At 48.8% G+C, this 27495-nt stretch overlaps 2 protein-coding genes across 3 annotated transcripts in view; one reads left to right on the top strand and one right to left on the bottom strand.

The window, feature by feature from the left end:
• The window catches only part of CRYBG3 (crystallin beta-gamma domain containing 3), a 98433-nt gene extending 96154 nt beyond the window's left edge, over positions 1 to 2279 (top strand). The window contains exons 22-23 of one of the 2 annotated variants that reach the window (XR_013998874.1): positions 501 to 831; positions 2147 to 2279. Coding sequence is in view for 1 of the 2 variants with exons in the window: in XM_081138344.1 (XP_080994470.1) it covers positions 501 to 586 (86 nt within the window). In the remaining variant the exon portion in view is untranslated. Of the gene's footprint in view, positions 1 to 500 lie in introns of both variants that reach the window. The other variant, XM_081138344.1, reaches the window with a different exon arrangement.
• Positions 2204 to 27495, bottom strand: RIOX2 (ribosomal oxygenase 2). The gene is made up of 10 exons (XM_081138349.1): positions 27427 to 27495; positions 19753 to 20223; positions 16108 to 16227; positions 14920 to 15048; positions 9946 to 10049; positions 7286 to 7388; positions 6372 to 6543; positions 4276 to 4364; positions 2973 to 3059; positions 2204 to 2552 (listed from the first exon to the last, which is right to left on the bottom strand). The coding sequence occupies exons 2-10, from the start codon at positions 20182 to 20184 to the stop codon at positions 2394 to 2396; spliced, it is 1395 nt and encodes a 464-aa protein (XP_080994475.1). The 5' UTR covers positions 20185 to 20223; positions 27427 to 27495; the 3' UTR covers positions 2204 to 2393.

Here is a 27495-nt window from a genome sequence, read left to right as displayed (position 1 = left end):
AAATTTGAACATCAAACCATAAAATACCATGTTTCTTAGAAGCACCTCTAACTTTTTGCCGTGACTTGCTGTCGTCCTTAAAAGCCGTTAAAACTTGCAGTAGGTGCTTAACCTTGTTCTTTCATCCAGCAAGGTCAGGGCCGATATTGTTCAGGGCCGTTGCTTTAATTGGGTTAGTCGCAGCCACTGGTGGTGTAGAAACAAAAACAAAGTACCTGACACTCAGCCAGGGCTCTCGAGCGAGCACCCTGCTCTTCAGACTCGATGACTGCGTAAGCGGGGTACCCCGGCAGTGCATCACCCCTCAGGTTTTCAGCCTGAGTCACGACCAGGTCCCATTGGAGGGGAACAGTAGCTAAGCCTGTTTAAACTCAGTTTCCCGTTTCGGGTCACTCTGTAAATGACGTGTACTGATCCACCCAGACAGGCTGAACAGAGGCTTATGGACACTGAAGCACCCGTGAGAACAAGTAACCTTTTCTTTGGAACTTCTATTTTAGGAGGAAATTATGACAAGACTCATGTCGTTGTAAATCAGCCCCTGGAGGGAGAAGAAACACAGAAATGGGACATTGAAATACTGTGAGGGACTCGGCAGCATCCCCGGAAAGAGCAAAGGGAGAAGCAGCGCCCTCACCTCCCTGGGAAAGGCAGCTGCTGGCCCCCGCTCCTGGATCCGAGAAGGCGCTTTTTCCTGACGCTCCCAGGTCAGACTGTCGCCGCTCTCCGCGGGAACAGCTCAGAATATTGTTGCCAGGTGTTCAGTGTTCCTGCGAGGAACACGGCATGGTTTCTGGGGAAGGTTCTCTTCCTGCTCGACCTCCAGTTTGGGTGAGCAAGTTTACTGAAATCTGTGTTCTCTCCAGTCCGCCAAATACGACTCCTGTTCCCGACAGCCATTATTTAGGACACTGGCATCATTATTTAGGGGCTGTCCTCCTGTGGTTGTTACTTGAACCCCCGTAGACATGGGGGTGAGTGCGAGGCCCAGGAAAATAGATTCCTGTAGTTCAGTCACACTTGTGCAAAAATTAGTAATTTTTAGCAATATTTGAAGACATCCGATAAACCTGTTAAGCTGCTGTATTAGCTAAACCTCGAAGTTTCTATTGAGGCTTTTAGAACTGAAGCACCGTAAGGATTCATACTTGTCACTGACCCCAGGGAGGGGCCTCAGCTTCATTGGAACAAGGCACAAACGCTGGAGCGTTTTCTGAGGCCATCCTCTGCTCAGCCCTTCAGACTAACAAAGCACATGCCCTGTGACCATCCTTGCGCCCTCTGGGCCGCAGGACTCTCACCAGTGTTTCCTGTCCCAGTGCTGAGATCTCACCCTGGGGTTTTGCCTGATCTGCCCTCAAGAGTTTACTAAGATTGTTTCACCTACATGTAATATAGTCAGACTTTTATTTGCCTGAAGTAAAGGGAAGTTTCACATGTTCAAATTAAAACCAGGTAGTAGTTTTACCACTTTAAGTACTTACCACTTTAAGTAAAAGTGGAATTGATTTTTCTGCGAAATGATAGAAAACTCAGTTTTCTACTCCCATCTTAAATAGCTTCTTTTAAGCAAAACCAGGTAGGATGCCATCTTGGACTTGGTTCCAAGTAATCATTGCCACCGTGAACTGTACAGTCCACATTTTCTCCTCCTGAGCTGGTTTTAAACTGACAACTGAGACAACTTCCCTTTAAGCCCCAGCTTTTGCCAAAAAGCAGGAAAACGTCTGTTCTATTTTTATATAGAAAGATTAAGTTCTCCAATGGTATTTTTTAAAAATATCAACCTATATGCACTTTAGAATGTAAAATAACAATGAATTGTTTAAACTCAAAGACCCACTATTTTGAGTACTTTTATAGAGACTTAGTCTTTCTGTGTAAATATTATTGGGGGGTCTTTTCCTTTAATCTCAGGCTCTTGTCATCTCTCAAGCAGCATCTATAAATCTCCCTACACCCACAGACACGAGCGCCTCGCATGAAGGTGGCCGTGTTATTTAATGAAACTTACAGGGGGAACTTTATTTTAAAGCGGGGGGGGGGGGGGCTTGTGTATACAAAAAGGTATGTATATTGTCATTGTAAAACAAAAAACAAGTTAAATTTTTTTTTTCTTCATGTTAATTGTTTAAATTTTTTCTAGAGCCAATGAGGCTCTTTAAAGAAGTTTCTTCCAAAGAACAAAGACAAAGCCAGGTAATGACTTTAAATTTAAATACCTTTATTGTCATTGTGCCTTTTCTACCACACTGGATTAAATAAACTGGTCAAAAGTATGGTTCTGTCACTTTTTAGGACACTCAGTAATTTGTCATTCTTTCTTCCATGTACCTGTTAGTAGTACATATGGCCAACAGGTAGGTCTCATGTTTGTGTGGGTGTATAAAGGCCTAGACTACCTGGAGCAAACACTCTGTCCAGAGGGACAACGCCAGGCTTTCCTTTTCCTCATCTGTAGCAAGTTTCAGGTCCTTGACAGAAATAGCTGAACTGTCCCAAATTTGCTTCAGTGCATCCACATGAGATAAAGGAAAGCGAAGTCCATGAGCCTAAAAAGGACGGACTGGTCAGACAGAATACTACGGGTGTCTCTGAAGCGACACTTTCATATAAACTCCCAACCCCTCCGTGAAGCATTATTTTTGATACCTACTTACCCTCACCAGTACGAAACTTGTTTCAGAAAGGCCCAGCTATTCACATAACTTAGAGAACCACCCACTCCCGTACAAAAACACAGACTTCATGAAGGCATCCTAACAGTGCCTCATAGGACGTTCCATCTTCCCTGCAGTCTCCATGTCCCAGCGAGTGTCCATCTCAGAACTGTGGGACCCGGTCATCCCCTCGCAGGGCTCCGCCTGCACGGCAGCCATAGACGAGCGCATTGCCCCTAAATCAGAGGTAACGGACTCCTCCCGGCCACCCCCGAACCGCGGGGAAAATGCTCGCTTTAGTCTGGAACAAACCTCAGCTTCCTCGTTTCCCATCATGTGTGTGCCTCTCCTGTTCTTTAAGGAATGGTAGATGTAAACCATCTTTTCCTGAGTTTCATCCTTTCAAAAGAAAAGCAGTAAGTTATCAGCAGAATGTCAAGGGCTTCGTTACTAGGAGGGTTTTCCAATAACGTAGGTCAACCCCAAGAAAAATCTCAAGGCCTCAGTGCTTAAGTGAGATTTATTGATGACTAAAGAATCGTATTGAACAGGTAAAACAGTACACCTGCTAGAGCATCTTCAGAAACAATTTAGTGAAAACAAACATTTATATAGCAACATAATGAAACCTGTACTTTCTTGCATCAAAATTTGACATTTCCAGGTATATAAAAATTTTAAATTTATGAAAACCAGCTATGTGATCTATAAAAACTTTCATTCCAATTACAGTAGCCTCCCAAGTGATCTCTACTTCCCTTCCCTCCTACACAGTGCAGTTCACTCTCTCCCCGGGCCTGTCATTCCCTGTCCTCTTAGATGAGGCTCGAACACCTGGGCCTCATATAGAATGTTTCTAAACTGATTGGTTATCATAGTAACTACGATTTTTTTAATGAAGGTGTGTACTTTTGAGGTCTTGTGTATATTAGAAACCAGTCCTCTCCAAGCCTGGCCGTAATAGCTGGAGCAGTCTAGTTATAGAGACGTCGACATGCTCCTCTCATCACCTCCAATCACTCATGGGGTGCCCTCCCGAGAAAGCTGATTAGGGAGAACTGGGTGAAGCCATAGGGCCTGGGACAGTTCCAAAGGTCCTTTAACAAATGCAGAGGCTCCGACCAAGACAATGCAGCCCAGGAATTTATAATGTAAAACTTGGCCAGCTGCTTCTACAATCAGCCAGTTTGGGGAACTACTGGGCCAGGTTATGGAAAGTAGAATATCTTTCTACAGAACAGGGATTTAAAGAAACATCAACTAAACTGTATGTCAAGATGGATCTGCACAGTGTACAGGATGGGAGAGGGAATGAGGGAGGGAGACTTGTGAACGGTCTACAGTTGGCTGAGCAACATGGCCTGAAACCTAACGGTGCAAAGACCAGGCATTAACCACTACGTGAGGGAATGAGAAAGGGCTCTGGGGGATGAGGGTGAACCCTCAGTGCCCACCAGGCAGGGACATCTGGAACAGCGAGGTCTGGGCAATAGCTGCTCTAAAGCCACAGCACTGAGCTTTGAGAACAGAGATTCCTACAGGGGAAGGGCAGGGGCACCTGAGACCCGTGTGGAAATGCCCTGAGGGGAGGAAACCTACCCCTCTGGATACTCACAGATGCCCCCTGATCTGGCATCACCGTGAGGACGATGTGGTCTCTAAACTGCAGCTTCACGACGCTGTCCAGCCTCGGCAACTGTCCACCTGGAGAATCCAGAGACAAAGCCAGTTTTCAGAAGTGGAAGCCAGCAGGATTCAACTTGTTTGCAGGTGCAACTGTTTAAGGAACACATTTGCTAACAATCTGCAGTGAATCCAAGCATGGGGTGCCCCTCTCACTCCGGTGTTTGCTTACGCTGACGTTTACAGTGACGTTGACGTATAGTTTACATCCTCATGGAGCCCGTTCTCTCATAGTGAAGACAGACATGTAGTAAGATAACAGGAGTTGATATGTACATTAAAGAGAAATAGAGACAGGCTCCTGCCCTTCTACACAGAGCTCTCGTCTCCAGTTTCTGTCCTCTGTTGCTGCTTCGTCTACACGTGGACTCCAGAAGGGACACCTGAATCCAGATTGCACCACCCCACCCACCTATTACTAGCTGCGTGACGATGGCAAATTGTTCAGTGTGTGTAGGTCAAGCAAGTGTCATGTAAAAGCCGCATAGTAATGCTCACGGGAGGAAAAAAAATACTTTTCCAAATTGGAAAAAGCAGCCTTAAAGGCTCATCTTTCTTGAGAAAAGACTTACAGGATCATAGTTTATTGACTGTAATGGCTAAGACAAGGAAAACTAGAAAAATATTCTGACCCATCAACTAATACTTAGAATTAAAATATGTGCAGGTAGCCCAGCCGATGTGGCTCAGTGGTTGAGCATCAACGTACGATCCAGGAGACAGAGGTTCAATTCCCAGTCGGGACACATGCCCGGGTTTCAGGGGGGGGTGCAGGGGGCAACCAATCAATGATTCTCTTATCATTGATGTTTCTCTCTCCTTCTCTCTTCCTCTCTGAAATCAATAAAAATAGATTTTAAAAATATATGTGATGGTAAAACATTTATTCTTTTGAACAGATACAATAAAAATTCCTAAACTTCCCCCAAAGATATAATAAAAATATAAATAGAATCAGTGTTAGAAGGGATTGTTTATTCCAGTGGTTCTCAACTGGAGATAAATAAGGCTTTTTTAAAAGTAAAAGTTATACTTTCACTCAACCCCACTGAGACAGAGGAAAACAGCCTGAGCGCGGCCTGGCCCACAGCTCTCGAGAACATCAGGCAGGCGGCTCCACAGAGACCAGTTAATACACAGGCCGCTCTGACTGTGAGAGATGGAGAGAGAAGCAGGACCACTGCATGGTCATGTCAGGACTCAGGCAAAAGAACACCGTCCAAACTGCACAAGTGACCAGACGGCCCCTATCCTGGCTAATGAGGCTGCTGTTGCTTTACCAGTTGTCACTTCAGCCTCATTTCAGTCCTGCTACTGGGTCAGATGTACGAGACCCAGTCAGAATCCCCCTACTTCCTGACAGCATTCATCCCAGAGCAAAGCCCTGCTTCATACCCTCCTGAACATCGCCCAACTCAAGCCCCTTTACTGAGAGTGCCCACAATTCCCAGCAGAGTGTGGTTCTCTACGTTGCAACCAGTCAATAAACCCGACTTCGACCACAGGAGTGTGTGTTGCTGGTCTTTGCTACAGGACATGAAAATCACCAGCCACCCAGATGTGTGTTAGGTCATTTGCAGCCTAAACCTGTCACAAAATAGTCACCTGGGACTTGGGGAAGGTCAGTGACAACCTTGGGCATATTCATATTTCACCAGCTGATGACAGACAACATTTTGCCCATCCCTGAGTTAATTCCAATGAGATCTCAATGTTTAAGGACTTAAAACTCCTGAAGATGGTGAATACCAGAGGACCTATAAATACACATATTTCTCACCCCAAATCACAGAGCTTTCATTCCCCATTATGCTGGGGTGCAAGGTCTTTGCAAATGACTTGTGAGATGCAGGAAGCTAAAGCATGTGTACAGCATGTGCTGCCCAGCCACACACACTAGAGATGGGTCCCGCTCCACATTCTAAAATGCTTCAACTTTCCATGTGCTCAAAGAGAGGTCCACCCAGGAAAGCCTCCAAATACCCCACGTTAGCCCCTAACCACCCAAAAGAAAACATCAAGCTCCACCTGGTGTCAAAAGCTCTGCTCCGTCTCCCACGTAGTAAGGTGGGAGTCTGTTCATAACAAAATCCTTCTTCATGTCTGATGACAGCAGCTTATTGGTGCCTTCCAGACGGTCTGCTAGCGTCCTCAGAAAGCCACTCAATCTTCTTCTTGCAGCAGTTGTGGTTTCCACCTGCTAGAAACAGAGGGGAGTCCTGGCCCAGATTCCAGCAGAACTCAGCACCTAGGTCCATCCCCAGAGCAGTCCCTGGTACAGACACAGATCCATGCCCCCCCGGGGAGGAGCTGAGGGAGACTAGAGCCCCTAAGAACAGTATCTCATTATGTCCTTGTAACCACTGTTCATCTTAAGATGCCTACTATTTGAAAAAAAAGATCCATTTTCAGGATTTTGCCTGGAAGGGGATCCCTGGAAATGAAGTCTTGGCTCTTGCCTTTCAGAAAGCAAGTCACTCTCCTAAGGTGACTGCTAAGGACGGTGAGAGCAACCTTTGCCAAATTCAGCACTGATTCACCCATCTTCTCAAATCCAGCCAAACAGAGGTGCTGTTTCCAATGTAAAACCGGGATGGACAAGAAAGCCGGGGAAGCAGCAGAGCCAGGCTCTCCCCTGGGCCCCTCCTAACGAGTAATCTCGCGTGTGCTGCACCTACAGTTCCAGCCACGTCATGTATGCAGCCATTTCCTCAGCCAACATTCCCACGAAGGCTGCCTGCACAGCTCCGTGGGTTCTCTGGGTCACACAGAACGTGCGGCACTACGTTCGTTCTGCAAACACCCAGCTCAGCAGGGCCAGCACGGAGAAGGGACAATGGCTGGCGTGAGAAGAATGAGCCTGGGGTCGCTCGGATGTCGGCCATGGCGTGGCTGGCCCGGCGGCGAGTCCCACTCCTTCCCCGCCTGCCTTTCCCCCTTACCAGGAGTAGCTGCCGGGGGATGCCCGCCCTGAACGCTACGTCTTCCTTTGCGGCATCAAACACAAGCCCCGAGATGGTGTCCAAAAGGAAATCTCCCCACGAACTGGAACACACACCACCAAAAACAAAAGTGAACACATACAAAATATACAGAAACCACTGATTTCTAGTAAAGCCAAACGCTACAAAAAGAAGCTTCCGTCGCATTCCAGCCCCTCTGCCCAGGCATCCTGCGTTCATCGGTTTGACGTGACTCAGCATAAAAACCTAAGTGCTGGGTCACTCACGCTGTTCCCTCCCTCCCCTCTCCCAGCCTCTCCCAGGGAAGTTAGGGGTGGGAAGCTAGGCTTTATTCATGATTTCTCTTAAAGACAGCAGACATTTAAACATATACTGTCATAAGGTAGAAACTTTAAGGGAGAGATTTTTTTAAAAAAATACATCTTTATTGATCTCAGGGGACGGGAGAGGGGGGGAGAGAGAGAGAAACAGCCCCCAACCGGGAATCCAGCTGTGATCTCCTGGATCCTAGTTGACGCTCAACCACTGAGCCATGCCCAGCCGGGCCAAGGGACCAATTTTTTTTAATGTTTTTAACTGTAACAAATGTCTACGAGGAGAGCTTTGTAGAAAATTTTAACAATCATTATAGGACCAAAAACTAAATTTTATGTACAAAACCCAAAAGCTATACATTTAGGTAACAGCAAGATCCCCGGGCTGTGTAATTATCTGCAGTTACACGTTACATTTTCCGTCTCTCCTCATTCAAGAGTGGCACTCCTCAGTAAAACACCCATCAACACCAATTTCAAAAGAATCGATCTTGCAACTTGCTAAACTCTAGCAATGGTTTTACTGAGGCGAGTCAGTGTTCAATGACCTTTGCTTTCTCAGGGGCATTTAGAATTGGCTCGCCCCTAAAAGTGCCAGTGTGAGAAACACACTCCGAGGGGTTGCTCTCTTTAAACATTTCTTATCTGTTTAAAATTTTCTTCTGTGTCACCAGCGGATCTATGTGCAAAATGGAAATTCACAGTATGACTTCTGCTTCTCACTCAGTAAGCAAATTAACATGTTTATGCTTCCCTCCCAGGCAAGTGGCAAAGAACAAAAGCCACATGAGAGTACTTTCCCCAAGACATCAGCTACCACTGGGTGCCATGCCCCCCCCCCCCCGCCCCGACTTAATATGCCCCCCAACCTCACATCCTTGATTGAACTTCAACCTGGGGGACACATGCAGATCTTTCAGCCACACAAAACCACCTCTTCCTCTGCAGGGTCACAGGTGGGAGTCATGCGGCTGGGCTCCCGGAGGAGTTTAACTGCAGTTAAACAGAGCTCTGTGCTTTCTGAGAGTCAGAGTGGATCTTGGGCCTTTCCTGAGTTTGGGGATAATACCTCTTAAGGAGCTCACTTTGGTAAAACAGCCCACTCACCTGTTGCTGTCCCACCCAACAGGCCCAATGTTCCAACATGCTACCCTAAAGGGGTGTTGGGGAGAGGCCCCCAAGCCCTCACCCTGCCACAGTGCCCTAAGGAGCACCGGGCCACCTCCAGGGTGCGGTGGTCCTTCAGTTATTTTCCCCCTTCTAGTCGGGCACCACTGCCAGACCCATCCAGCCTAGACAGTGGTCATGGTGCTATCCACAGCTCTGCCCCAGCCCCAGCCGACTAGAGAAGGGGAGGGTAGGACCCAGGGGCAGGCTACCAGATCCCCATTCTCAGGATTGGGAAATGGCAAGTCAGACACTTAGCAGAAGCACAAGCTAATGGGTTCAGTGGGACAGAGGGAGGTGGAGAAGTGATGCTGGCTCATAATGAGCCAAAGTTGTGAGTAAACAGAAGCTGAGGAAGGAAAACAAGGGAGAGAAAACCAATTACTAGAAAGCCAGTTGGTGGCGGCAATAAGAGAAGTGAAAAAGGCCAGAGAATCCAGGAACGGGAGAGTGGCTGTACTCAGGACACCAGAAGACACGTGGATGTTCACGTCCAAACTACGTGGCTGCCAAGGCCCAGAGCTCCTTTGCATTGAGGATTAACTTCTGGTTCCAGCCTCCCTGTGGCCTGCCCTGCTCCCAGTTCCTACAGCCCACTCCCTCAGTGGTCTCTGCTCCTCTCAGGAGGTGGCCTCGTTGACTTTCCATTCCTCGCTACAAGGCAACTAAACAGGCATTTTTCCTAAAGGAAGCCCCGCCTCGGGCCAGGCTGCAGCTAGTTCCTGCAGTGTCTTAACCACCAGGTTAATTTCACACTGAAATGCCAGAGAAGGAAGCAGAAGCAGAGGTATGCTTACAAACTTGTTTTGCAAGTTACAGCTTTGAAGGTAGGAGCCTTGCTGTCCCTTGGGCCAGGGCCGTCCTCTCCTACTCTGACCTTCTGACCCACCTTCTGATTCATCCTTTGAGTGTCAAGCCATTTCGGACTACAGGAGCCTGAACTTGGGAAATTCCCAGGGTTACAGAGCCAGAGGAAGGGCCGGTGGGCCAAGGCACAATGGACACTAAGGGAATATGAAGTCAGCCAAGGAGCCTGAACCCCCCCCCCCCCCCAGGCCTGGATAAGTGCAAGGGTAGAGGCCAACTCCCTCGTGTCCTCCTGCGTGACCACAGCCAGGAGCTGTCCCAGGACGCCAGGCTGGGAGGCAGGGTGTTCACCTGTTCTGGTAGGTGCTGATGGTCAGGTGAGTGGAGTGGGCCAGCCCGGGCGGTGTGTCCGCTTGGTGAATGGTCCCTCTGGGAAAGTACAGCAAATCACCAGGCTGAAGGGAGACATACAAAAGGGGAGAGCTAATAAGCATAGCTTCTCAGTCCTGTGTTTTACGGAGACAGATACAGTGGCTTTGAGTTTCAGGTCTCCCTTCTAGAAACCTCTGGCTAGTGTGCAGGGTCCTGCTGGCTCAGCTTCACCGTGTCTGTGAGGCTGTCACTGTCACCCCAGTCCTGGCGAGGTGCTCAGTACCTGAAGTCACTTTCTTTATTCACAAACTAAGACCAGATCTACCTGAAACTATGCTGCCCAGACCTCGGGATCAAGGAATTGACGCTTGGGGCCTGGAAACCCTGCTCCCTTCTCCACCCTTTGGTGGTGCCTGGAGAGTAAGAGCTTTAGAGCCACACAGCAAATTACCCTCCTGAAGCCGGTTTCTTTATCTGTAAAGCGGATTTGGCAACAGCTCCAAATCTCACAGGATTACCTTGAGGGTTAAAAGAGATGCCATATCCAGAGCTCTCGGGGAATGGTGGGTGTGGGGCTGTGTTATAACTACTGTTTTACCCGCCAGGCCCTGACAACGTGTGAGCTCTTCCAGGCAGAGTCTATATCCGTCTATATTCCCAGAAGCTAGACTACCAGAGCACCCAGCACACAGGACAGCCTCAAGAAATGTGTCAATCAAAGGATGAAACACCATATAACCCTTCACCTGAAACTAAAAACTAGACGGAAGTAAAGATCAGGCACTTCCTTGGGAAGGTGAGCCGCCTCCACCCTGCCTGGCTCTCTCTCACGCCAGTGGACATAAATACCGTCCCCAAGTCACTCCTGCCCCGAGCTGCCTCCTCCCTAATGCCCCAGACCAAAGACACTCCGTGTAGCAGCTGCCAGAGGAGAGGAGAGGGGCTCCTGAGAGCCGCTTCTCTCCCGTCTGCAACCACGGGAAGCAGTCTGGCTCACTGGTTAAGAGCATGGACCCTAGAGGAAGAGCTCAAATATCAGATCTAAAAAACTGGTTTTTTTAAATGTTAAGATTTGCCTTAAAGCAAGAAACAATATACAATTATTCATATTCAAAGAACTATCTTGGAGGCTTACTTGCCATGAACCAAACTGACAGGGAAATCGGCAGTTCGAGTACATAAATGCTTTCCTCATACCTAGAGCTAGCCTTGCTGGGTGTTCCGGGGCCAGCCCTCTGAATGGGGCCCTCACACAAACGTTTCATTAGTTCATTTATTTATTCATCCACAAACATCCGATTAACACTTCCCCTCCGCCCCCACCCCAGCCAGGCCCTGTGTCAGGCACTGAGCAAATCAAAGACCTGCCGTCGGGCGGTACATTCCAAAGAGCAGACAAACATTTGAGAAATCAGAAGAGATCATAAACACAGCGAAGACGCACTAGCGGAGGAAGGTAGATTAAAAAAAAAAAGTAGCAAATAATGTCAAGTGGTGGTGAACACGCTGCAAACACAAATAAGCAGAGGAAGGGAGGGAGTGATGCTGATGGAAGCGGGGGCGGGCGTGCCTAGGGTAAGAGGTGCCGTTTTATCCCAAACAGTCAGTGAGAACTCGCTCTGCTCGCGGGACATCTCAGCAGAGACTGTAGGAAATGAGTGAGCCAGCCACTGACGCCTGCGGAGAAAGGACTGGGGCGGGAAGAGCAACGGCCGAGCTCCTGAGTCTGGGCCGCGCTTGGCGGGTTCGCGGAGCAGCTGGGAGCCAGTGTGGCTCCAGGTAGAACATGAGGGTGGAAATGATGGGGGCGGGGGGGGGGGGGAGCAGGCAGCAAAGGGGCCAGATTACAGGGCCTTCTAGGCTGTTCTAAGGATTTGGCTTTTACTCTGGGTTTATTACAAAGTCACGGGGGGTGTGGGAAAAAGTATACTGTATCGCAAAAGGATCATTATGGTGGTTCCGTCAGAGAAGTCTGCAAAGGGGACACCAGATAGGAGGCTTTTGTATAAATCCACGTCCAACGGCTTTGTCCTAAACAGGCGGGAAAGTAGTGACACATTTACAGAGAGGAGGAGCCGGGGGACAGGGTGGGACTTGATTTTGATTTGAGGAACATGAAATTTACCATACCTTTTGCCTTTCTGATGGAGACAGTACGTAGGCAGCTGGACAGAAGTCCAGAGTTTGGAGACGCGGACTAGAGATCTAACACACCGCTTAAGACACATGAGTGTCGAGGGTATTTAAATCCTTGAAAGGGGCCGTGGATGGAGAAGAGAGGCCCAGGAAATGAGCCCTGGCCCCCTGACCTGCAGAGGTGGGAAGGCTGACTGGGGAAAAACAGGAAACAGAACGACTAGCAACAGTCAGTAAGGGAGGAAAAGAACCGAGAGAGAGGGTGCACCCCTGAAACCGTGAAGAAGGCGAGTGTCCCAGGGTCAAATGCTGCCAACAGGCAGGCTAAGATGGGGGACTCAGAGCTGACCACTGTCCTTGTCGGCGTGCAGGTCACTGGTAACCTTGAGAAGGGGGGTTCTGCAGGAATGGTGGGAAGGAAAGCCTACAGGGAGGGGCTCCCAGGAGGAGAGGAGAGGAAACCAAGGGCCCCCAAAGATGTCTGTGTCCTAATCCTGGCACCTGTGGATATTCAGGTTTCATGGGCAATGTGAACGACGGTTGCAAATGGAATCAAGGTTGCTGATGGAGATTCTGGATTGTACAGGTGGGCCCAATGTAATCACAGGGATTCTTAGCCGTGGAAGCAGGTGCTGGAAATGAGAACCAGAGAGCAGGAAGCATGAGAAAGACAAGGCTGCCAGCTGCTGGCCTCCAAGGTGCAGGGGGGGCCCCGAGCCCAGGAAGCAGGCGGCCCCGAGAGCTGGGAAAGGCGCGGGAACTAACTCTCCCCTAGGGCCTCCAGAAGGAATGCACACCCCCTGGTACCTTGACTTCAGCCAAGCGAACCCCTTTTGACTTCTGAACTGTAGAACGTTAAGGTAATAAATTTGCGTTGTTGTAAGTCTCTGAGTTTGTGTTGGTTTGTGGTGATCTGATCTGCAGCAATATATTGACATATACCCATCTCTTCCAAGGAATTCACTGTAAGGGAGGCATCAAAGTAATATTTTTCAATCCCTACAACCTACAATGTAAATACTGTGGTCTCCGTTTTAATAAGGGAACTCAGATTTAAATAAATAAGCTGCCCAAGGACACACAGCTCCTAAGGGTCAGCAGATGGATTCAAACTCAGGTTTATCAGATGCCCAAGCCACACTGGAGTTCCCACTACAGGGCGAGTTCACCCCAAGATCCTGAGTCTGGCAGAAGTGCCACAGAGGCGGCCCCTGGAGTGGGGAGGGGTGAGCAGGGATCCCCGCAGCCCCCATGCCCACCCCCACCAGAGCGAGTCAGCTTTTCTATTTCAGATACTGGGCATTTACGCAAAATCTCATTTGAGGAGTTGCACGGGTTAAAGACTCTCATGTAACAGACATACAACTGGAACGACCCTGCAGCACGTGCTGTGCTGCTCCTTCCAGGAGATTCAGGGCATCTCCTAATGGACTGTGACCAGGACGGGGGTGATTAATGGGCACTGCTCCATCTCCTCATTCCCACACCGTCTGTCTTGAAGACCACTGTGCGGCCCGGCCCTCTCAGGCAGCGCGAGTAGCCGGTCATCAGTCTGGGTAACTCAGCCCTGCCTCAGAGGCCATGGATGGCTTAGTCTTCGGCCTAAAAGTAATTAACAAGGAGCCTCAATAGACATGCTTCTCCAAGACCAGGGCTTGCCAAACTTTCTGTAAAGGGTCAGATAGTAAATATTTGTAAATATAGTCTACCCTGTGGTGTAATGTGAACGCAGTCCTGGACTGGACTTCAGGAATGAGTATGGCTGTATTCCAATAAACTTCATTTATGAAAACAGGCCTCAGGCCATATTTTGACCTATGGGCCATAGTTTGCTGACTGCTGACCAAGAGCATAAGGAGTGAAAGGCATCTTTATTGTTGTGTTTAAGTCTCCTACAGGCACCCACCCTAAAAAGGGAGATCGTTCCCCCAGTAATTGGTAGGCAGGCAAAGATTCTAAAATCAAGAAAGGGCCACAAGGCACTGAGCAAGAACTGGACACTAATTATAACTTCAAGATGCAAGAGAAGACAAAGCAGTAACTATATGCAAGTATATCAGGTAGGCAGAATCTTTGAAATGGTTCAAATTAACTATTATCTTATTGACACTGAATTTATGTTTTGTAGGAAAAGGTATAAAGTTTAATGATGAAGGTTTTTTTTATCCCTTTAAGACTTCTTCTCAACAACCTCACCCACGGGGGACTGGTGTCCACGACCCCATCCAGGCTAACTGCTCAGAGGCTTTCTCAGCAGCAAGATGCCAATGAACCAGAACATGATCAAGCCACCTGGCTTCCTGGAGGAGGAGGATTCCCCAAGGGATTTCATAATTACTATTCTTCTGGTTACTATATGCAGCGGGGAGAGAGAAGAGTGCAGAGAGAGTCGATGCACAATGGGGAGGAAAATGGTCATTCTGGAATTTTACCAACAAAACAATTAAGGGGGCCCTGGCTGTGCTCTGCCTCAGCAGCCTCCAGCCCCGTGCTGACCGCTGAGATCCCGCACAGCTGCCCAAGATCAAACCTTCCACTTCTACTCGAGAAAAGTCAGAGGACACCGAATTCATCATTCATTCCTGTTGAACATGGATTCTATTTGGAGACAGGTTATTTGGAAAATAAACTTAGTGCTTCCTTGGCTCACTTCTACAAGTTACCAAGTCTCCTTTGGAAGCTGCAGGTGCTGGCTGCCTGGTGTGAGCCACCCGGCCCCGAGCCCCTGGACCCACTCCCACGGGGACCAGGACATGAACACTAAACCTCAACCCTGAACCTGTCCCCGGAGCGGAGCCCGCAGTGGAGGTCCCGTACCTTCAGCGTGAACTCGTGGGCCGGCCTCCCGATCCTGTCCTCCGCCTCCACGCTGTATTCCCGCGCCAGGGGCACCGTGGGGTGGTAGAGGCGCCAGTGTTTCTGCCCCTCCAGCTGCAGGATGAAAATCTACGAGAGCCACACAGCAGCGTCAGAGCGCTTCCTGACGAGACAGGTGCTCCCAGAACATGCGCCCTCCGAGGGCTTAGACGAATTACAAGTTTCAGATGAAAAATAAAATGAAAGATCAGAGATACATTTCATTCCACTACCGGTTTTAACTTTTAAAAACAGGCATTCATGAGCCCTGATACCAGGAGGAGATTCATTCTTTTCACTGTCGCGAAGCCTCGCCGAGTTCTCTGTCCCACGTCAGACCCTCTCTCATTCTTTAAAGCTCCTATCAGGCGGCTAAAAGCCCTTAATCTCTGGAAAAGCCGAGCTTCGGGTATGACTGAATGTCTAACATCCTGAATATAATCCTCGGCAGGTAGGAAAGCTTCAAGTTTTTTATTCTTCATTCAGCCAAACATTTTTTAATATTCTGTTAAAAAATATTTTTTTTAAAGAACCAAGAACTTTTAAAAAATGTGTTGATATCAAATTGCTCTCAAAGGGGGGTGGGGGGGGTGATGACTTTTTTACTAATTACTGTGTGTTCACACCTTGTATTGGTACAAAAATAAAACTACAAAGTACCTAAGCCAGAGAGTTAACTTTTTTGGCAGCCGCAGGAGAGTGAAATCAACGCCTGTCAAGGTGCCAGCGCTTCAGGGAAACCACGACCTTCATTCCAGCTGCCCTGAGATTTTCACAAACGGAAAAACTATATATTTCTGGCAGCTACAGAAAGGGAAAAACGAAAGCAGATGCAAGGACTGCTTTGTGACTTCACCTTATTAAAGACCATACACTGTGAAAGTAAAGAGAACGCCAGTCACATTTCTCTGTAGATAAACTCAACGGGAACGTGTGGCTCTTGGTCTCAGTCCCGTTGGAAACGGTCTGTCCCCTCCGAGAAGCAGGAAGGAAACCAGTTTGGTGGGAGTAATTCTGGCCCAGCATTGAGGTGAGGTCACGATCTCCAGAGACCGCACAGGAAGAGTGGACAGAGACCTGGCCCGAGAGCTGAACTGGCCCCTGACCTCTGTCCCGAGCCCGGCTCGCAGCCAACTCCTCCCCTCTCACCTCGACGTCATCATAATGGGGCGGCAGGCCCTGCGATCCCGCCGGGGTTATGTACACATTCGAGCCAACCAAGGAGCCAAAGTGGCATTCCAGCTTCTCCTGGATCCTCCAGAGTTCATCCTTAAAAAAAATAATAATAATAATAAGGAAAAAGAAAGAAAGAGGGAAGGTGAAAATACATTAGCAGTAAGAGGTGGCACGTGTCCTCGTTGGCTCATCAGGTCTTTACTGCAGCTGTTAAGGTCCCGACACTGAGAACTAATAAGCAGTGAGGGAGCCGACACCTCTGCCCTCGGGAATCTTCTGTTCTAATGTCCAGGCCACAGAAGACGGGAGCACTGACCGGGACGGGCACGGCGGGCGACCTGGAGTCGGGCAGGATTGAAAGCGGGGAAATGACATGGTCCGATTTACATTAAACGCTCGCTCTGGCTAGTGTGTGCAGAGTGGACTGTCGACAAGCAAGAGACCAGCCGGGAAGCTACAACGGCGTCAGCCCAGGCGAGGAACGACCAGGGCGGAGGGAGGGGAGAGGGAGGCGCAGGAAAGTGGAGGTGCACTGGGGAGGGGCACCGACGGCACCTGCTGACGGACGCAGTACTCCCGGGTCTTTCACTGGGACAGTCAGTAAGCTCCCAGTTCCACTCACCAAACCGGGAAAGACTGGCTAAAGAACAAGCTCCTGAAGGGGAAACAGGAGTTCTCCGTCAGAAATGGCGAGTTTGAGCGGCTAGGACCCCACGTGGAGGTGTCTTTACGTGAGCTTCTGGCTGTCTCAGTCTGAAGCCCTGGCAAGAAGTTACGACTGGAGACTGACGTTCGGGAAGTCCCTGCACGAAACTGACATTTAAAGCAATGAGAGAAGAAAGCGTAACAGGAAAGTGGGTACAGACGCAGGAGGGAAGGGGCCGAGCAGACTCCCTCTCCGGTCACTAATCCGCTCTTCAGGGTATAAGTCAGACGGGGGGCCCAGAGAGGAGCCACATTTCCTGTGAGAGAGAAAGAAACCTGACTTTCCCGAGGCAGGTGTGAAGGGGGAGGTGGGAATTAGGCCACTCACACATCGTCAGCGCGTCCCGCGTGCCGGGTACTGTTCCTAAGTGCTCACCTACATTAATTACATGACCGTCCCAACAACCCTGTCTCTCACGGTGGGTAATAATCATTATCTCCAGGTGCAGATGAAGAAACCAAGGCGAGAACACACAGCTAGTAAATGATGGAGCCAGGATTCAAATCCAGAGCCTGTACCCTTAACCACAACTCTGTCCTGCGGCCCTAGGAATTATCTTACACAAGACAAGTCGAAGGACACTGCAGGGCCCAGTTCCAAGCACACGAACGTACAGTGACCGGCACATAGAAAACACTGCAACATATAAAATATGTGCAGAGTAAACCAATGACCACAGCTTGGGAGTCAGTCCTAGCAGGGGACGGGAAAGGGATCTATAGCACTAAGAATATCAAGTGAGAAAGAACGGGGTCAGTGTGAAGAGAGCTTCGGGAGGGAGACGCCTTTACAAAGTCCACCGGCTACTGTACTGATGGCTCTCGGGACTCGAGCTTCTACCTAACTCAAGAGGATTAATTTAATGGCATCTGAACAGCTCCAAAGAGTTAGATCTCCCAAAGAGTCTCACGGACACCAGGGAGGGGCCAGCGGGCCTTGGCTCTGTAATTACATTTATATGGTGACTGGAACCCTGGAAAGCCAGGGCTTCTCTCTTCTCCGGTGGCCTGAGAGGTGCCTCAGGACCATACGGCTCCCACCTGAAGCATCTGGGCCTGTCACTGATGACTTTATGTCTCTTCTCCTTAACGGTTACCGAAAACCCTCTCAACTGTACGATTTTCCCTTCTCTCCTAGAACTTTAGCTTCTAAATCTGCCAGGTGTGACCTACTACAGAGCGACCTGGAGTCGGTCAATTTCAGTCCATGTAATAGTTACAAGCTGGGTGACTTCAGCTGCTTGATCTGTAAAATGAAGACTCCCACCCGACGCTTGTGGGGAACGTCATAAAATAACTTATCCCTAATCCTATTTAAATCGCAACGCAGTATGTGAGTGCTACTGCTTCACCGAGGCCGACTTAGGACGGGACGGGAGCTCCTCACATCTGTCTTCTCCTTTAACTCATGACTCCCAACTGTGTCTGGAGATGCCAAGGACTGCACCAGACCGAGCACGGGGAGGCGGAAGCCGCTCTCCTGGCGGGGTGCCACCTCCTCCCTCCACCGCCCCACCCACAGAATCAAGGCTGAGCGCCGCGGCTCAGACCGGAAGCCCATGCCTACGCCTAAACAAGCACGACAAAAGCCCTACCTTTTAGTTAGCATCTTTAAAAGTATTGTAAGAATATGCCTTAAATTTGGAGTCAGAAGTCCTTACTTAGTAACTATGGGAAAGCCACACCTGTGAACTGGTTTTTTCCACAGGTAAAACGGAGACCACAATGACTGCCCTACTTCAGATGTCTGTTAGAAGGTTCAAGAGTTAACACACGTGTGAGTATTTGGCAAACTCCCCCAGAGGATGGTCACATGGATTACACAAAGCAGGTGGGGACAAGCATGGCTCCCTGGTTAACTCGCCTCCAGGCTCACGAGAATAAGCTATGCACATTCTGAGACGCACTAAACAGGGCCGACCTGCCTCTTCCCATCCTGACGGTACCATGCCCGTTCTTACACACACACCACATTCCATCTCCTCGCGATACGACACTTAGAACCCAGCTTCCAGGGGAACAGGATGAGCTCCTAGAGCTAGAGGTCTCTCAACACTGGGTGTGTCCTAGTCTAGCCTGGGGGCTGAGTTTAGACTGAGAAAGCACATCCTTCCAGTTTTAATAAACATGGCCAAAGGGCTGAGTCCACAATGCAAAAAAAAAAATTATATATACAAATATATATAAAATATATATATATATTTATAAACATATAAATATACATATATAAAAAAATTTTTTTCTTGGCCACCTGGAACAAGGGGGAATATGCAAGGCTTAAGTAGGTGAGCAAAGAAAAAATAAAAAGCTGGCCAGACTTGCAAATCGAAGCAATCCTCCACCCTGGGAGAAGCTGCAGGACCCAGCCCCTCCTGCCACACGGGTGGGCTGCTGTTCATACGGGTGAAGTCTCTTTCTTGAACACACATCTGGTATGTGATCCGGTCATAGCTCTGAAGCCTCCGCCTAGGTGGATGCAGGCAGTAAAGGGAGGCAACTTCAAGAAGAAAATGACCACCCTGATGCTGCCTTACATGCCTTAAATGAGAAGGACGGGACAAACCAAACAGAAATGTCTACCCTGAACCAAAACACAAACCAGCCCACAGAACATGCTCCTGGAGGTGTAATGTTACTTCAATAAACTTTATAAACTAGCAACATAATTTAGCTTTTGCAGCTCTGTGACACCTAACCATGTCCACCCTGAATGTTGGACATTTTGTAACAGTGTAGCCGAATGTAACAGAGTCTAATTTGGGATGGATTTGAAGACCAAACAGGTGATACCTCTTCTCAAGCTGGCAGGAGGCAAATCGCCATCAAACCACAGGTTCATCCCTGAGCTGATTTGTGGCCAAATGGTAACACTTTAAAACACTCGAGGGTTCTGCACGGAGGGGAAACTGTTACCTTAAATCTCTGAGGTTGGTGGAACTGAATGGTTGCCCTTTTCTGATCAAAATCTTTCCTTAGCTGAAGGAAGTGTGCTTTGCCATCTTTATTTAAAACCTTCTTCTTCCCATTGACACAGCGGCAGACGTTCACGTCTCTTCCGTAGTACACACCCCGGCCGCACAGACTCTTCAGATCTGAGAGCTTGAACAGGGACTGGTAATACGCGGCCAGCGCAGGGTCGTCTCTCTGAATGAGAAGGGGCTTCTGCTCCCAGAATTCCTTGAAAAAAGTCTCCGTCTGGATGGGCGAGATGAAGCTTTCAAAGAAACCACTGGGGCTGTCGAAGTTTAAGGTGGAGGGCCCCCTAGCTGCCTCCACCTTCAGCTGTTTACAGGGAGCGGGCCCCTCTTCCTTCCCAGTCCCCGCAGGCCTTGCTTTCTTTGGCATGGTTCTGTCTTCGAGACAAAGCTGTGAGGAAACGCAAACCTACCGAAAGAACAAAGAACATGTGTTGGTGTTCCCAGATCGCGCTCACACAACCGCGTGACCATGAGCCCTCGGGAGACTAAGTCGGCGCCTTTTCCTCAGGATGTGACAGAGCCCTACGCCAACACCATTTCGTCCAAAATATGATTCAGCCTCAAACGCCAGGTCACACGCTCACCTAAAGGAAAGCATGTTCTCCTTGTGCACAAGCACTACGTTGTGGAATTCATCATTAGGAAGTATAATTATCCCAACTTAAACGATTCAACTCTCTCAGCAGTTCCTAGTCACAGTTTTAGCCTGTGGCCATCGACACAGCAAAATTGAAAACCTTTTTAATTGGGCTTCAGTCTGCACCAGGCCCCCTCTAATGAGATGTACTTTGACTGAAGAGCCACTAACAGCTGCCCACCGCCAGGTGCTCCTCGTCACAGCACCAGCCCCACCCGCAGCCAACAGGGCCCGGCCGGCGGTGCCAGCTGGTGGCAGAGCAAGACGCTGCCGGCTTCCAGGTCGTCCTCAGCCACTCGAACCTGCTCATTTCCAATCTCAGCTTATTCCCGAAATGTGCCACTTTATCGGAAACCTCTCCTCCATTAAAAAAACAACAACTAATTAGAAGCTGAAAAGTGAAGGCTAAAGACGGTTATATCCTCAGTCTTTAAAAAGCTGTAACTTTTGGAGAGAAACAAGATGGCAGGTTGGTCACAGCTGCACCCGCCGCCTCCCGCAACCACCTCAGAATCACAACTAAAACACAGAACCACCGTCCCTCAGGGCCTCCTGAAACCCGGCGGCACAGAAGCCCCACAAGCAGGGAGCTGAAGCAGCACCGAGACCCGTAGGAGGGGCGCAGACGCGGGCAGATCGGGGCTGAATCCCAGAGACGCAGCCGAGGGCCCACACCTGGTGCCACGGTTGAAACCCGGGAGGGAATCTCAACGGTGGGGGTTTCCCGGAGGAGTGAGGGGTCCCAGCCCCCAGCAGGCCCCCAGCCCAGGGCTCCGGGCCGGGAAGAGACGTCCCCACAACTCTGGGCTGTGAAACCAGGGGGACTGTCCCTGAGGGTCGCGGAGGCTGCGGGAGCCCCAGCAGCTCCTCTCAAGGGCCCGGCACGGACTCACTCGGACGCTCCCTCTGAGCCCAGCGCCGGGCAGCAGCCTGAAAGGACCTGGGACACTCGGGGGGGAACTAACCTGCCTGAGATCCAGGCGAGAGCTGGAGGGGCGGCTTCCTCCCGGGCAGAAGGGCTGGCGGAGGCCATGGCTCCTGTGGCGAGTCCTCCCCGCACACAGCCGGCAGGCAGGCGCCATGTTTGAGTCGCCAGCACCTGACTCACACCTTTGGCCCCGCCCCGTGATTCCCGGAGGCCCCGCCCCTCCCACCTGCAGCTCATCCAGGCCATTTCCAGGGGCTTTTCTGTGCAAGTGGCCTCTCCAGCCTCATGCTTAGGACTTTCCTAAAATCTCCCAAACAAGCAGCAGCGGGCCCCATACAGCTTGATAAGCGGCCCCAGGCCTGGCACTAGCGGCAGCCTGCATTGGCTCATAGCTTGGCCTCTCCTGGGCACCTCCAAGCCCAGCACAAGCAGCAGCCAACTGCAGTTTGCTGTGTAGCTCATGCTGGGTGGCCCTGGGCAAGGCACTGGCACAGGCTGACTTTGCACCTCCCAGGAGGCCCCAGAGACAGTGCACCTGGTGGTCAGGCTCCACCACACTGGGTTACAACCCTGCCACATCCACGAGTGACACTCAAGGGGTGAACACCAAAGCCCCACTGAAGTAAATCCTGCTCCATAGGGGTGTCTCCAGCACAGCAGCTCTTTGGCTGTAGTTGCAGCTGGTCCTCACAGCTGATTGGCCTGGGGGTCAGTTCCTCCCAGGGACCCCAACAGCAACCAAGGCTCAACTACAGCAGGACAGTGCACACAGCCCACCAGGGGAGCACCTAGAAGGCCCAGCTCAGGGGACTGGGGAGGCTGAGCCACTGGACCCTACAGGACACCTACTACACAAAGCCACTCTACAAACTCCAGGAGACATAGCAGCTCTACCTAATACATAGAAACAAACAGAAGGAAGCAGCCAAAATGTGGAGGCAAAGAAACATGTCACAAAAAAAGAAGAGAAGAAATCTCTAGGAGAGGGACTAAATGAAATAGATCCAAGCAAGCTAACAGACACTGAGTTCAGAATTTTGTTTATAAGGATGTTTAAGCAGACTATTAGGGAAATAACTGAGAAAATCAATAACATAATAAAGTACCAATTTGAAATGAAGGCTACATGAACTGCAATGAAGAATAATTTACATGGAAACAACAGTAGAGTAGAGCACGCTGAGAATCAAATCAGCGATTTGGAACATGAGGAAACAAAAAACACCCAACCAGAAGAGCAAAAAGAAAAAAGAATCCAGAAATATGAAGATAGTATAGGGAGCCTCTGGGACAACTTTAAGAGGCCCAACATTCATATTATTGGGGTGCCAGAAGGGGAAGAAAGAGACCAAGAAATTGAAAATCTATTTGAAAAAATGACAGAAAACTTCCCCTACCTGGGGAAAGAAAGAGACTTAAAAGTCCAGGAAGCACAGAGGGTCTCAAACAAGAGGAACCCAAAGAGGCCCACAGCAAGACACATCATAATTAAACTGCCAATGGTTAAAGACAAAGAGAGAATCTTAAAAGCAGGCAAGAGAAAAGCAATTAGTTACCTACAAGGGAGCACCCATATGATTGTCAGCTGATTTCTCAACAGAAACCTTGCAGGCTAGAAGGGAGTGGCAAGAAATATTCAAAGTGATGAAAAATATGGAACTACAACCAAGATTGCCCTACCCAGCAAAGCTATCATTTAGAATTGAAGGTCAGATAAAGAGCTTCACAGACAAGAAAAAGCTAAAGGAGTTCATCACCACCAGACCAGCACTACAGGAAAAGTTGAAGAGTCTTCTTTAAGAAGCAGCTAATGAAAAAAGAATCTGAGGAAATAAATAGATCCAGAGACACTGACGCATGCAACAGACGAGATATTTCAGAGGAAAGAGGGAAAGAGGGTGGAGGGTGGGAAGAGATTAACCAAAGAAGTTATATGCATATGTGCATACCCCATGGACACAGTCAATAATGGGGTGAAGGCCTGGGGAAGGGGTGGAAGCGAAGTGGGAGGGGTCAATGGGGGGGGGAATGGAACACCTGTAATACTCTCAGCAATAAAGATAAATTAAAAATAAAAAAATAATAAAAAGCATTTGATAAAAGCAAAAAGAAAAAGAAAAAAAAAAAGAACATCCACAGCATTAACCCCTAACACAGCACTCCCACCATGAATGTGCACACACATCACCTGGCCATTAGATCTGAGGCAGGGCTGAGCTTCTGCAGGTCTAACAAGCTCCCAGGCAGTGGTGCTGCTGCTGGTCCACAGACCACGCTGGAGTAGCAAGAGCAGCAACACTCCCAAGCACTGCCAAACTTCGTAACTGCCTCAGACCACAACCCAATCACACTTATTATGCAGGTATCCTTCACCTGGGGTTAAAGAATGGTAATTCAAATTATATGAATTTCCTAAAACTACAAACTTCTATTTAAACTTTTTTTTTTTTTTTTCTGGGAAGAGGTGGTGGGTCCATGGCTTTCACCAGATTCTTAAAGGAGACTCTGTCCCCAAAAAAGTTTATAAAAACCTGCACTTCTAAAAACCAATTTTTCCCAGAGACCAGTAACTTATAGATGTTATGGTTTCCTATTTTGTTGGGCTATCGGAATTGCAAGAACACTGTTTTCTGCTCCTTTGTCATTATAACTAAGCTATATTTCAGCTACAATGTGGACTAAGTACAATTAGTGGTCTGGCCTAGGAATAAGCCCTGGAACAATGTGTTACATGTTGCAAAAACTGATTTATAAATAATCCTTTAGAATGCAACCCAAATGTACACTGAACAAAGTAGGAAGTGGAACTATCAAAATACAAAACTCTCTATTGACCTCATTTTAGCTTCTAAATTTTGTACCCACAAATAGATCAAGTGCTTTCAGTGGGGAAATAGAGGATGGTGAAGGAAAACTATTAAAAATAGGTACTAAAAGCTTGCATTGTAAGGGTAAAGGCTTAAGCTTAGAAGAAAAAAAACACTTTAAATTTTCCAAACTATTTTGATTTCTCAACCAAAGAATCAATGCTTCAGTGAGACAAAGTAACCCAGATATGCAAAAAGTACTGCCATCGTATGAAAGGCCAGATTATGGCTGACATCAGGGAATTTTGATTTTGGGAGTGTCCCCACCATCATTTAAATGTTAAGAGTGACTCACTGTGCCTAAACTGTTTGTGCAGACAATGTGGTTTATACTCAACATCTGCTTTCCTTCTAGGAGTCTGGGATTTGGGTAGTTCCAAGAAAAGGGTACTTAGGTAACTAGCCCCCAATTTAAAAAAAAAAAATCCAGAGCACTGAGTGTCTAATGAACTTCCCTGGTTGGCAACTGTGTAGCTGTCACAACTAGTTGCTGTAACAATTAAGCACTTGGTCTCCTTTTGCTGTAATCAATCAGCTGGGCGTCTTAGCAAGTCACTGAACCCGGGGGTGCCCCGACACTTTGCTCACATTTAATTTTTGAAAACAGCTAGATTGGCTCAGACGGGTTTGTATCATTAAAAGTACCCTATGATGAAAAAGTAGTTTCATATTCAGCCACACATCTCTCATTCCTCACAATCAGTCAGCTTAAACTGCAAGGGATGTCAGCAGCAGGAAGATGCAATTGAAAGGCTTTTCTTTAAGCACAATATATGAATACAGTATAAGCACATTCCTCAGGAAGTGTGCTTAGACAAAGTGTGCAGAATACTTTAGCCAAAAATATAATCACTTAAAGCATTTTTTCCATCTACAATCACTAAGAAACCCTAACACTGCATAACAAATGCTTTTGTTAGAATATACATTTCACTATTTATACTGCCAAAAGTTACATCATTTATTGTTTCTCTATGTTCACACTGAAATGATTTGAGGCTCAGTTCATTGGGACCTAGCTTAGAAGTTACTGGGAAAATATACTATTTCTCTGATTCTCACACTATTCATAGTGTAAAAGAACAATTCTTTTTAACAGCCTTTGAGAAGTGAAGGGGAGAATAGATGACATTCCATACCACACTGAACATACAAAAAATTATAAGATGAATCACAATTTCAGAAACAGTAAAAAGTAAAAAAAAAAAAAAAAAGTCTTAGAATCTAAGAAATATGATAATTAAACAGAAGAATGCTTTGTCCAAAAGTACAGCCCACACAAGCCTGCCTAGAAACTTCACAGACCACCCAAGCAGAAATGAGAGGAAATATTTTTATAAAGCTACAGGGGGCGGGGGAGCAAGCTTTGAAAGAGCAACTGTATCATTCTGTTGTACAGTGAAAATAATATAATGTTCTATGTCAATTATATTTCAATTAGGAAAAGTTTTTTAAAAAGGCAATTGTCCAATGTGAGTTGACTATAATCATTAAAATGTAAAATGATTAAATCAAAATAAAAGATCCATGGTTCATATTTTACTAACTACCCACAGATTTTTTTCTTTTTAAAGAAAACTAATCTAAACAACTCTCAAGGGTTAAAACTCTACAGGAAAACCAATACTGATACCCATTCTACAGCCAACAAATATAAACAGAGCCTTCCTATTGTTGAGTGTCCTAACCTTGTCTGTGGGAAACTACTGACAAGAAGTCGTAACAGAGCTTCTCAGGGGAAGGAACAGCAATCTGCACACACCCAGAACCGAGCAGAGGGAGTGGCACACAGGAGGTCCCCAAGAAATGTTTGCTAAGTGAATTTTTTTTCCCTTTTTCATCTTTTGTATATAATTTTAGAGAAAAATCTCAAAAGCCTCACAGAAAACAAAGGTGGGGGGAAACAGATGGTTTGTTCAGTGGGGAATATTCTTCTGATGGCAGCTGGCCCTTGGGTATCCAACAGTGTCATCAGAGCTGAAGGGCACCTTAGCCATCGGTGGCTATTTCCAATGGAGAGGGAGGTGTGTCTTTATAATCAATCTCCAGAGCAGTGTTTTACAGGGCAGTGGGGTCGCCGGAATGCTTGTAAACATGCACATTTCTGGGCCTCTCACATCAGGCCTACTGGGTGAGCACTTCTGGTAACTGGGGCCCAGAAACCTGCATTAATATAGTCTGTTCTCTCCATAAATGTTAGGTCCACTAACAGAGAGGATGACAAACAGCTCAATTAAACACACACCCCTCCCCCCTATCTGACAGAAACGATACACTGCCTGTAACAAGGTGGCGAAGGCCCACAGAAATGTCTATCAGCTCAGAGAGGGAAACTGCTTCTCCTGTTGACCTAGAGCTGTGATGAGTGGGGGTTTGTTGTTGTTTTGGGGGGAAGAGGTTCCATCTTAGAGAAAAAATGGACTGTACCTCATTAATGTACTTTAGTAACCACGAGGTTTCCAAAGGATGAAGCCAGAGAGGCAAAAACCGTCCAAGCGATGGTGATACAAACCGGGTAAATCAGGTTCCTCCACTTAAACCTGAGCCCAGTGCAATCAAAGGCCCGGCGCCGAATTTTAGCTAATTAGGGGAGCAATTAGACGCTGCGGCTCGCAGGACGGCGCTGCCCGGAACAGCGCACGCCGGGCTCCCTCGCCTGTGGGACGGCCCGCGGCCGGGCGGCTGCTCTGCAAACAGGCGGTGACAAGTGAAGGGGCGGGGGGGGCTGTCATTTTAGGTCGGGGGGGCGGGAGGAGGGGGGAGGCTGTCATTTTAGGTCTGGGGGGGCGCGGGGGGAGGGGGGCGCCGCGGCCCCGGGTCCCCTGCCGGCAAGGCCCGCGAGCCTGACTCCCGGGCACCGCGCCCCGACAGGGCCCCGCGTACCCTCCCCGCCCAAACTTTCCCGACGCTCGTCCCCGTCTCCGGGCCACCGGCGAGCACGTGGGCGACTCGTGGCGCCCGCGCCGCCCGCGAGCGGACTCCCGGCGCCGCGCCCAGCCGGCGGGTCCCCGCGGCCGCGTCCCCGGGCTCCCGGCCCCGCAGCCGCCCGCGCCCGCCGGCCCCCGCCCGGAGCTCCCGGCCCGAGCCCCGGGGAGGGGGCCCTGAGGGGGCCCCACACCCCCCCCGCACCCTCACCCGCGCTAGGCCCCCCAGCGGCGGCCCGGCGGCTCCACTCACCCGGCGCGGCCTGTTGCGCGCGGCCCCGGGGCGGGCGGGGCGGGGCGGGGGCGGCGCGCAGGCTCCGGG

This window comes from Miniopterus schreibersii (genome assembly GCF_964146895.1).
Source record: "Miniopterus schreibersii genome assembly, chromosome: 5".
NCBI classification, from domain to species: Eukaryota; Metazoa; Chordata; class Mammalia; order Chiroptera; family Miniopteridae; genus Miniopterus; species Miniopterus schreibersii.
The sequence above is the reverse complement of the archived record's forward strand: the minus strand, read 5'-3'. Positions and strand labels throughout refer to the sequence as shown.